This window comes from Populus euphratica, unplaced genomic scaffold, assembly GCF_000495115.2.
Source record: "Populus euphratica unplaced genomic scaffold, PopEup_1.0 scaffold1227.1, whole genome shotgun sequence".
NCBI lineage: Eukaryota > Viridiplantae > Streptophyta > Magnoliopsida > Malpighiales > Salicaceae > Populus > Populus euphratica.
In genome coordinates, this window is record NW_011501084.1 from 19,286 (window position 1) to 32,159 (window position 12,874).

Here is a 12,874-nt window from a genome sequence, read left to right on the forward strand (position 1 = left end):
ACTAATGTAATCATGTTAACAATTTATTATCTGATTGGAACCTTCTTTGTGTGTGGTTTCCAATTGAATAATAAGAACTTATACTATACTTGTTTGACATACCATTAGTGGACTCTAACCTTAATATTTGTTGTTATCATTGTTTAAAGCCCTACATTAATCTTCCATCTCAAAATTCTCATTAACTTCATCATCGTCATCATCATCATCATTATTATTATTTTTAGTATTACTACTACTATTGCTGCTGCTATTATTATTATTATTGTTACTATTGTTGTTGTTGTTATTGTTGTTGTATTATTGTTATCTATAATTTATACAATTAACCTCTCTATGGTTTGACCTCGATCTTGCCGAGTTATTTATTACTTTGACACTCCTGCACTTGGGAGAAGACATCAATCTTTTAGTCGTGTCGCCCAACCCGAGGAAGTTAACTTTAAACATTAATTTGTTTTTTTCCAAGTAAAACTCCATAACTTTGTGTTTATCTATTAAGTATAAAAGGAAGGTTTATTAATATTTTTTTAAAGAGGTGTTGAGTAGATAGATAAATTTAATGATAGTATGTTTATCTAGATAGATTAATAGAAGTTGAATGATGAATGTCTTGCTTTATGAAATCTGCAAATTATTTTTCTATTTTAATGCTTTAATTACTAAGGACTAGTAATAAGCTGGTTGGGGGGTGTGATTAGTACTTAAAAATACATTTTTATCAAGGTTTTATATCATCATTTTGCACTTAAAGTATCAATAACTCCTTGACTAAAGCATGTTTTATAATAACAAGTCTGATACCATAATATACCTTTAATTTATGGTAAATGTTCATCCTAAATACATGTCTATCATATAAATGAAAGGATTGATTGATGAGTTGAAATACTGAAATTTAAAGGACAAAGAGATGGTGAAGCTTAGAAAAGAGATATTGGTTTAGTTCAAACTAGAACATTGTTCGGTAATTGGATCATAATTGGAGTTGTAGAACTTTGATTTAGGTCTGCTTTATATAGATAGAAAACTAAGACATAGTCCTAAAACTTTCATGGGAAGGCAAGACTCAATTATACTGTTTGAAAGTCCAAATATTAGCAACAACATAGAATTCTGAATTTGTCTTACACCCTAGACACTATTCAGTATTCAGCTCATATCTCAAGTTCTATTAGTCCAAATTACCTTAATTTTTTTCCTAAAAAACTGAGACAATTTCCTAGAACTTTCATGCATAAGGTTGGTTTAAATTCTGATGTTATCAATGATGTTTTGTTTAGACAAGAAGATAAGGATTGTCACCAAGTCAAGATATGACTACCCACTCAACAATTAGTCATCAAATCAATAGTTCCAAATTTTGGCCTATAAAAGGAGGCATTTTCCATGCATTTAAGCATCTTGATTTTTAGATCAAGATCATGCTCTTGTTTCCTCTCTTTGTATTTTTGTAATGATTAAGTTTTGCTTTCATTAATATCTTATTTATGTCTTTCATTTTCTTTCCTTTACTTAGTTAACTTTATCTTATTTATGTTCTTATATTGTTTATTTATGTTTCTTTCTTTCATTATGTTTAGCTAAGTTTATTATGTCAAGGTAAAAAAGTTACACTAATGATGTAAGAATAAATACAGTGTAAACTTAACATGGACTTTAATGTTTGATACTAAGATATTTTGTATTTGTTGTCTTGTTCACTCTTAATACTTTATTTGTTAAATGATTAATCTAGATTTATATTGTATAACACTTGGTACAATAAATACTTGGTAATTTACAAATATTAGCATTATTCAAATAAGATAATTAATGTAATCATGATAACCATTTAGAATCCGATTGGAATCTCATTAGTGTGTGGTTTCTAGGTGAATAATAGAAAGAGTTTATATTATACTTTTTTGAAATACCATTAGTGGATTCTTTAACCTTGATATTTGTTTTTATCATTGTTTAATCCTTACTTTAATCTTTCATCTCAAAGTTCTCATCAACTTCTTTTTCTTCTTCTTCCTCTTCTTCTTCTTCCTCTTCTTCTTATTACTATTACTATTACTATTATTACTGTTGTTGTTTTTTATAATTTATACAATTAACCTTCTTGTGGTTCGACCCCGATCTTGCCAAGTTATTTATTACTTTGACACTTCTATACTTGGAAGAAGACATTAATCTTTTGGTCGTGTCAATACCATACATTTCACAACATAAATCTAGGTTATCTTAACAATATGTTATACAAGGCTAACTATTAATCACTTGTATAATGACATGAAACTATTATGGTTCATAACCAAGTCCATGTTAGTTGTTTGGTATTGATGGATTATAGTATGTTGGTTCCTTGTTGAAAAAAGGTGAGATCTAGGGGAAAGTCTTTAGTGCATAGGTCTGGAATTGTGGTGGTGAACCCAAGTTAGAGGTGGTGGCAAACCCAAGTTAGAGAAACATTTCATGGAGATATGAGTTATATAACAAAATATACAAGGTCAAATATTCACAAATTAATTTTATATTTTATTTATTTATTTTGATTTATTAATGTATATATATATATATATATATATATAAAGTTTCGAGTTGATATTGCAAATCACCTATGTTTTACCAGGCTAATTGCACGCCCAAGTTTTGACCATTTAAAACTCGGTCAAGTGATGCAAACATATTATTCAATAGTTTTATCCATATTTACCTCGTATTTTGCACATGTTTTATATATAAAATGCAACGATATTTCTTTTTTTCTTTTTGATGTAAGACTTGAAAAGGAGTAATTTGAAGATAAAATTCAGACCATGTTGAATATTGATAAATTTGACCTTTGATCGATGTTCTACATAGAACTTGAGATATAGAGGTCAAAATCAATTGATTCTAGTGGCATTAGAAAGCTAACATCTATAGCTTTCTATCAAATATATGGTAAGGAAAAACAAAGAGATGGAAATCATAGTCTTCAATGACAAGTCTCGTATTCTGCTAGTTTTGACTTTCAGCTATTGTGACTTGAATATATTGAGCTAGGAAAGTCTGTTTGTTGCAAACTCAAGTCTATTGGATTCCTGACTCAAAAACATACCAACCTATCAAATGTCAACAAAAAAAGAGCTCATATGAGAGAGATATGATTTTTCTAAGACAACTTATAAGTTCTACCAATAGACAGGTTTTATGAAGAAACAAGTCTAGTTTATTTTTCAAACTTCCAAACTGACATGAAAATTATTTATTCATATGAAAAATATCTATATACAGGCAAATTAACTTTACTAAATCCAAAGTCAAAGTTTAAAGATTTCTTGCTAGACTATTTTTTTTATATATAAGAAAGTTGTTATTATACTACTTAAATATAGATTATCTATTTGGAAAATGACTTTTTTCTTTCTTTCCTAGTAAAAAAGAACTAGTAGGAAAGTGGGTGTTAGGGTTTTTTAATCTGATAAAAAAGAAGAGAGAGAGAGGTGAACGAGGTGAGGGCTAGAAAAAAAAAACTCTTACCTTTTTTCTACACTTGAAATTATATTTTTATATTTTTTCTTTTTAAGTTTTTCAATAGGTATGTAAGAGTAAGTTATTTTTCTTGGTTGAAAGGTTATAGAAGCCTTTGGATTTAAAAAATTATGATAATTACTTTATTTTTTCTTTTCAATTTATATGATAAGTATGAATGTTTCTTATGCTTATTTCTTATGAATATTTAGTTTGATTGTTAAAACGGACTCTAAATTATTATTCTAACTAATCTATTGTTAAGTTTACTATCAAAACCGGAGTTGTGATATTTAACTTGTGAAACAACTAAATTTAATAATTATAACGAATTTATATTGTTAATCTTAGAAAAAAAAAACATTCATTTAAATCATGCATATACTACAGACAATTATGTTGTCTAAATTTATCAACCTATTTAATTTTTAAAGCTGTTATTAAATTAAATTACTAGCACATACGTTGTGGTTGTTTAATAATTAGGGTTCATTATACTATAAATCAGTTAAATAACTAGTATTAAAAAAAATATTCATAATATAAATTAATGTATCGTCTGAATGATCAGTTTTGATTTTCTTCATGGATGTTTATTTGAGACTAAAGTTTTTCTCTTAATAATTTTAGTTTATTTAATTAGTTTGATTACTTTATTTTATTTACCTTAACATACTACATAATCTTAAAGGCCCCATCTTTGGATCATTTAATATAAAAACCAAACTAGATTTTTCTTATAAAATTGATCTTTTACTTATTTTATATTATAATTAAAATAATTAATTTATATGACCATAATATTACAATATCAAAAGTTTTAATCCCTGAATCCCACATTAACCCGTAATAGATCCAAAGTCTTGATATTACAATATCAAGACTTTGGATCGCCTAGATCCCAGAGTAACCTGTTGGACCGAACAGGTTTTATAAAGCATGGAGCTTTGAATATGTTGAAGAATAGTGTAATCATCTCCTTTTCTATCAATGGTGGGTGGATAAGCACAACACCTCATCATATTACCGTATTAGAGTAAATCAAGGTCACTAAAAAGTTTTCTTACAAAAACGATTTAGCAATTAGCACAAGCAGATTTGTCATATTCCAAATTTTAATTTCCCTTGAGCAACTACATGTCTTTTTCTCGATATATATAATAGATATATTTGTATTGTTTTCCTCCAAAGTCTTTTTTTATTCAATGACATATGTTCTAACATGACAAAATTTAATAAATAATAAGAAGCTATAACGATGTGTTCGTACGCAACTAGTTATATTCACGGACAGTATCGTTAAGTGCAATGTCGGTGGCCTTGTTTTTTAAACTCCGTTCATCGAGGGAAAAAAACAAAACAAATTGTTAATGTAGCTTATCCATATGTAAAGCGCAGTTGTCATACCCACCAGTATTTGAGACTAGGAATTTGTGTGTTTTTATGTATTAAAAAAACAATTATTTATTTATTTACTTTAAATTAATATTTTTTTGTTATGTTTTGATTATTTTAATGTATTAATGTCAAAAAAAATTAATAAATAAAACAATTATTATTTTGATATATTTTTAAATAAAAAATAATTTTAAAACTAACTACAACTATACTCTTCAACATTCCTTAAATAAAAAATATGATCCTCATTGACTCATGAATGAACTTCGTTGTTTTATTCTTGAAAAAGAAAATAAACTCCTTGGGTATTTAGGTTGAGTCACTAATTAAGTATAATTGAGTAAATATTATTATTTTTTTATTTAACTGAAAACCTAACTTGAGTTGAAGTCTGAGACGTTGATTTTTCATGCTAACCCGTCAAGTAATGCTTGACTCAACAACTATGACTAAAAAACAGAAAAAATATATAAGTGAAAGAGAGATGATAATATTCACAACCACACATGCCCAGCTTACTAAGCAACCAAAAGGATTGACAGGAAGTACTGTAATAGTAATAGAAAGAGGAAGGGAGGAGCTGTTGAAGGATTCTTGTTTGGGAAATTGATACACCAATTTAAAGAGAATATTGTAGGCTAATTAAGAGGTATTGACTGCATAATGGGTTATGCGAATCACGTCTTCAGGCATTGACGGTGGATGGGTCTTGTTTCTCATTCTCAGCGCCTGGTACTCTTTGTACCGGAAACCTCTATACTTGGGTGCCTCTCCGATGTCTTTCGTAAACTGCTGCAGTGGCTCAACCCACTTGTCTCCGTGCAAGTTATAAAAGAAGGCGTATGAATATCGACTCTTGGATTTCGGTCTCACCACCCTGTGGGTTGCGCTCTTGAAATTATTGTTGCTCAATACCTTAATTTGAGATGAGTATCCGGTGCCCAAATTGAGTCAGCAAACAATATTGTAGTTCTTATATATGAGCATATTATATTTACAGATCTAGTGATTTAGTAATTTAACTCTTCTTTTATAAAAATTAATTATAATTACAATTAGCAAATGATAACATGAGATTGCCACCTAAGAAGGATTTTAGTTAAGAAAAAAAATAAAAATAAAAGGAAAAGGGCATGTTCCTTCGAGAAAGATGGATACATTTTACCTGAATAACATCGCCAACGTTGACTACTAATGAGCCCCTCGTAGGAATGACTGGAATCCATTTCCCATTTCTGCGAACTTCTAAGCCTCCAGCTTCATCCTGGAAAACAAAAGTGATGCAATTCCCGTCTTCGTGCTCACTGATTCCGTTGTTTTCAGTTTCGGTTGCAGGGAAATAATGCAAGGCTGCCATGAAATCCCAGCTCCTGTCGTGATTGAATTCCTTGAGGAAGTTGGAAGGGAGACCTAGACACTGGCTTAATATGCTCTCTATAAGCACACCTAGCCTTGTAAAGTAAGCGAATATCTGTTCCAATACCTCCCTGGAAAAATCAATCAGGGAAAGGGAAATATTAATGCAAAAAATATAACAAGGCAACAATAAAGAAACAATTATGTGAGCAAGCGTGACCTAAAATGAGGAGGGTTTTGTGGGTAGACATTCAAGTCAGAGCCTGGTGGAAACATCAATAAATACTCGTTCTTGTCTGGCGATTGATCTGGTTGCCTGTTATAACCAGCCGGAAGGGGAGCCCCAGAATTAGGAACACATTTGAGCTTCTCCTCAATCGGCAACGTCTCAAAAAATGTTTTGGAAAGCTCGATGGCTCGCGTCATCAAACCAAGAGGTACACCATGATTCACCACCTGGAAGAATCCATACTCGGAACAAGCTTGACCAATAATTTCTTTGGCTTTCTTCATGCCATCCTCATCATCTTCTCGGAAGCAAGATGAGAGATCGACAGTAGGAATGCAAGACTCACCCATTTCAAGTTCACCTCAGTTTTACTTGAGCGATTTTCACAAGGGAGTATAGCTAGTACTGCCCACGTCTGGACTAACTATTCAATAAACTCCCACTTCTGCAATGTCAGTAAGCATAGTACTTTAAGCGACCAAATACACAAAATCCGGTGCTTATTATGCGTGCCACCATAGAAACAAATAGTTCGGACAAACCAGATGACGAGTTCCACGTCGGAATTTGGTGTCGTTTTGCATTGAGAATCTTAAAATTGTAGGTCTTACTTTATTAACGTGGCTCGCTACTAGTAGGATTAAATTTATTAATGTAAAAAAAATATTTAAGTTTTGCTGATGTTACTTTAATAGAAAAAAAAAACCATCTTACAGTTTGACTGATACGATTTATTCTATTTAATAGATCTGAAAATAATTTAGTTAATTAATAAAAATATAGTTTAATTAAAATAAAAATAAAAATGATATTTTTAAAAATTATTAAGATTTAAATATACGACCTGAATTAATTTCAGTTAACTTATCAAATTTACGATTGAAGTAATGAGATAATGATACTCTCATATAAAATAAATCAAAATAAAGTATAAAACTCAATTTTAAATCAATTCAATATTAAATGGTAAAATAAAACAAAATCTATTAAAAAAGAGATATAAAAATTAACTTGAGTTAATTTATCAAATTCATGATCTAAGTTATAAGATTAGGATAACCCATAAAAAATAAATTAAAATCAATTATAAAGTCTAGTTTTCAATTAAAGTCTAGTTTTCAATTAATTAACTGTTTCAATTAATTAACTGTTTAAGATTGAAATTGAAAAAAATCCAAAAAGAATTCACATGAATTCTAATAATTAAAATTTAAGAGAAAACATATACTTATTGAGGTAAAACTTCCTTCATTTAGTTTTTATTTTTATTTTGATGAAAACATGTCTTTTTATTATAAGAATTGTTTTTAAATAAAAAATTTTCATGATCCAAAAAGCAAGTTTCAATCCAAAAAAATCATGTCATAATAATTTTTATGTGCATATATGAATGGATAAAATAATGACTAATTTATAATAACAATATAAAAATAATATATATTTTTTATTCTAATTGAATATTCACACATAAGTTTTTAAAAATTATTTTACATATTAGGTTTATATATTATTATTCATAAAGTACTTCAAAAATCACCATAAAAAAACTCAAATCTCATTTAAAATGCATGGAATAATTGAATGATTTTTTAAATATAATTTTAATTATTTATTTTAAAAGAATTTTTTTAAAAAAAATAAAAAGTTAAATGAATGAACCTCATACACGTTTAAGTTAGAAAAGATATTGGAGACATACTGAGGCATCCGAGATCAGACCTACATCCCCACACAAGATTGCATGATTAAATTTTAGTTAGTGAATAGTTTGCTAAAATTTTAAATTCTTAATCAAGAAAACAAATATATAGCGTATGCATATAACTAGTTTATTTTTTTAATTAGAATGGTTACCAAGATGAATGAAGGTCAATTTATTTCATAATAAAGTTAGGAATAACATGTTATCGACATGAAATATATTTTTTAATCTTTAAAAATCTGTGAAGAAACTAGTGTGTTGGGTAAATAATTTATACTATTAATGTTTTATCAAATTTTTCTCTATAGACTATTTGGAATCAATTTTCTACCATAATTAAGTTTGAATATAATGTTTAATTTGAATTCAATTGATAAATAAGTTGAATTCACATCTTTAAAATAGAGATTTTATCACTAAATCTAATGCATTTTATTTTCTATATTATTATCATAATCACTTTTATCTTATTCATTCAAAGATCTCTCAATACTCTAGATATTTCTAACAACAAATAACTCACCACCTTGGACCATAACATACACCACCCTCTTTTTCTACCTCTAATATCATTACCACGATTAATCCAAAAAACAAAATCCAAATATATTTTTCTAATATCTTTTTATCTCAAGACTACATAAGCCATAAAATTATAAACAAATTATATGACCTATGATGGAATAATAAGAGAAGAGTATTTTGGTGATGTTGTATGCCATAACTCATTTTTGGGTCATTACCCAAATTCACCATTTATCCTTTCTAAAATAAAAATAAAATAATAATAGCAAGAAGATTGGTATTTTGGCAAAAGCAAGGCGGGAAGATTTCAAATGTAGAAAAAATCAAGCTGTAATTTTAAATGGAATCGGGAGCCTAATTGTACTTCATTTTACCCAAAATTGGAGATACAATGGAGATTCAAGGTCAAGTTTTATGATTATTAAATAAATCTGCATAAAAATTAAGTTCAAGAACATAACTATATTTTTAATATGTCAATTCGACTTTATTATGAGTCAAATTAAAGTTTAATTATATTTTAAAATTAATTTGGGTCCAATTGAAAGATTTAATTAGGTCCAAGGACTAAATTATATTTTAAATGGGTCAAATTAATTTTATTAAAAACTTAATTAGTGAAAAAAATAAGTTTGAGGGGTCCAATTTGAACTTAACTAAGATAATTAAAATTTTAAGAGATCAAATTTAATTTTTACAAAGTCAATTGGTTCAAATCAGAGGTAAAATCGCAAGAAAATCAAAGTTATGAAGTTAATTAAGGGATAAATTGAAGAAATTTAAAGCCAAGGACCATCTTGCAAAAGACATCGAACTATGAGGACTCAATTGATTGAAATTAGAGGTAAAAATAAAATTAAAATTAAAATTTTAATAGTCAATTGAGAATTAAATTATATAAATCTAGGACAAAGGTCTAATGTGAAAAAGGCATTGGAGTCAAGGTCAACATTGAAGTTTAGTAGGGACAAAATTATATAAAATTAAAAGTTTAGGGTCAATTAGTAGTGCAATTGAAAGAAATTAAATGATGGAAGACCAACTTGAACTTTGACCAAAACCCTCAATTAAAACCTTAAAAAGTCCAAAACAACGTCTTTTTGAATAGTAAAAAAAGGGATCAAATAACATGTTGTCTAGTGACTGTTCATCTTCTTTTTCATTTAAACTAGAAAAAATTGCTCAAGTGGTCTTCTTTTTCAAGGCAATGAATGCTTCATCTCTCCATCAAATTTGACAAAATTTGCACACAAACAATGACTTGACATCTAACTATACTCTAGTATGGTTCTTTTTGGTCAATTGACACCATAACAGTTATGGTGCTACTCCAAAATAGCCAACTCAACCAGCCTTCAACTAATAAATTTGACAATTTATGATGGTCACTTTGAGCTAATAGTTGGAATCCTTCAAGGTTGAATTAATGGCCAAGATTTGACATCATTAAAGATACAATATCGCTCTTTCATCCCTATAAATATGGTGGATTTTATGGTCTGAAGGAGGCAAAAATCAAAAATTACATTTTGAAAAAATCAGTTATTTCCCCTGTTTTCATTTTTCTTCTCCCAACCACCTCTTTTTCCTCTTCTTTCATTGTGCCTGCACTGTTAATCCCACCACCAACCACACTCTGATCTTTCTTACAACACTAGGAACAACTCCAACAACCGTTTGCCTCTGGCTAAGCAAGGTTGCACTACCTCTTCCTCTTGTTTTCCCATTCCCTGATCTGGTCATTACATGATTTTTCATGCAATGACCAAATAATTAACATGGTTGTTGGGTGGGTCAGCAACCATGCGGTCCTGTACTAAGAGACCCCGCCCAAATGGTTGGGTCGAGATCATCCCAGTCCAATATAAAAAAAAAGAAGATGTTGGGCTGTTAGTCAGCCTATCCTAACTAGGTTAGACCCATTCCAACCCAGTTCCTATAGAGAGAGAGAGAGAGAGAGAGAGAGAAGCATGTTAAAGCGCCAGTCAACCCAACTAGACTTGGTTCAGCCCAATTTATATATTTAATAATAATATAATGAAAACTTAAGATTTCAAAAAACAATTTAATTAAAACATCTTAATTCAATTCAATTTAATTCAATTCAGAGGATTTTAAACATATTTTTAGTGAAAACTTTTTTTTAATGTTTATGTATTTTTTTTTAATAAAGATATTTTTTTTATTTGAAGCATCATTTCTTAAATAAGAACTTATCATGACATGAAAAACAAGTTTCAATAAAATAGTATAATATTATGCATTGCTAATTTTATGTGAATGTATATAAAGATAAATGAATAATTAATTTCAAAGAATTTTATAAAGTAAAAGAATAAAAGATTTAATATTTAAAAAACTGTTAAGAAACTAGTGGGTCAAGCAAAAAATTTGTCCTTATAATATTTTGTCTAAATCATCTTTAGAGAAAACTCTAATTTTCATATATATATACATATATATATATATATAAATTTTTTATTTGAAGTATCATTTCTTGAATAACTTATCATGAATTGAAAAACAAGTTTCAATAAAAAAATCATAAAATTATGCCTTGCTAATTTTTATGCAAATGTATGCAAGGATAAAGGAATAGCTCATTTAAGAGAATTTTATGAAGAAATAAAAAAAAATGTTTTAATATCATTGAATATTTATAAGAATTAATTTTTTAAAAATATACATATTAGGTTCATAAATAATTATTTATAAAGTAATTGCTAATGTCAACATTGAAAAAAAAATCTTATTTGAAAAGCAAGGTATGATTTTAAAATTTCCAAGACAAAAACACTATGCAATTAATCTAAAAACTAAAAATTAAATTAAAACAAACTTTTTAGATGTCAATCTATTTTTTCGAACATCATCTAGCACCCAAACCATCTCCATTGAACTTCTATACGCAAGACAAACTCATTAACACTAAAATAATTATCTTTTAGTCTAAATTATAGTTAATCGATAACTTTTTCTCTCCTCATTTTTTTTTACGACCTTTTCTTTTATTTCTCAATAGTTAAAGACTAAAATGTAAAAAAAATAAAATTTTATAATTGAAATATATAAGTGAAAAACTATTAGGATGAAAGTAAAGAATATCATGCCATTTGAATAGTAAAAATGGAAAATTACAACAATTTTAGCTTTCTTTTTATACCAATCCCTATTTTTTGAATTTTGTTTAACTTAACTCCATAATTATATTTTGTAATATCAATCTTTAATATAATATAATGTAGGATTAATTTTTGTCATATCACATATGCGAGAGAATGCAATGTGAAACAAAATCCAACACATCCAATCGCTGGAATGACTAAAATAAAAGGAAGTAAAGTATAATGATTGAAGTGCAAATAATTAAAAACTTCAGGGCCTAGAAAGGCAAAAAAGCCTATGAACTATGATGTGAATAATGCAATGAGCATGTAGTTAACGATGTGGATAGTGCAATGTAGGAATATTTCATAATTGGCTCTTAATGTGTGTTTTTGTTGTTAATTAGTTTATAGATTTAGTTAATTTACTTATTAGTGCTCCATACATATAGTTTTTCTTGGTGGGGCTGAGTGGTTTTATATTCATCTCATGTATTGTACTGTAAAAGAATGTCGTTTTATGATATAGACAAATAGAGAATTTCTAGCGCACAGATTTTCTTTTAGGTTTCCCGTGAAGAAAGTCTCATTACCTCTAAATTTCTATATTCGGACCGATATTGTGTTCAATCACTTCTCACTTCCATGCTCAAATTGATATTGCGTGTTCTAATACAGGTCGCTATGCTAAAGAGCCTACCTTCTTCCTGACTATTACACAAATCTGAACCACCAAAATTCACTCTCACCGAATTGAACCATTGATATCATATTCCTGGCTTTGCTGCTGGTGCGACTTCAAGTGCCATATCCAACAAATGTGAGAAAATACCATCAAAGCGATGGATGACAATACCCTAGACAGAGTTCTTTATGGATTATGAAGGTGCAAAGACGATCAAGTCGGGAAAGTTCATGAGATTGGAGACGGCAATGCTTGAATACATTTTTTTATTCAAGATTCAAGCTGCCGAGGAGCCACAAGGTCCAAGGATTGCAAAGCTTGTGGGATATTCAAATCCCACAAGCTATATAGATTTCATGATAATCCCACATCAC

The 12,874-nt window shown here is 28.6% G+C and overlaps 1 protein-coding gene across 1 annotated transcript; it reads right to left on the minus strand.

Annotated features, from left to right (window-relative positions):
- Positions 1-5,392: 5,392 nt before the first annotated feature.
- On the minus strand, positions 5,393-6,961 carry LOC105117211 (flavonol synthase/flavanone 3-hydroxylase-like). The gene is made up of 3 exons (XM_011014787.1): positions 6,476-6,961; positions 6,065-6,386; positions 5,393-5,814 (listed from the first exon to the last, which is right to left on the minus strand). Exons 1-3 carry the CDS (start codon positions 6,832-6,834, stop codon positions 5,542-5,544), a joined length of 954 nt encoding a protein of 317 aa, XP_011013089.1. The 5' UTR covers positions 6,835-6,961; the 3' UTR covers positions 5,393-5,541.
- Between the last annotated feature and the right edge of the window lie 5,913 nt (positions 6,962-12,874).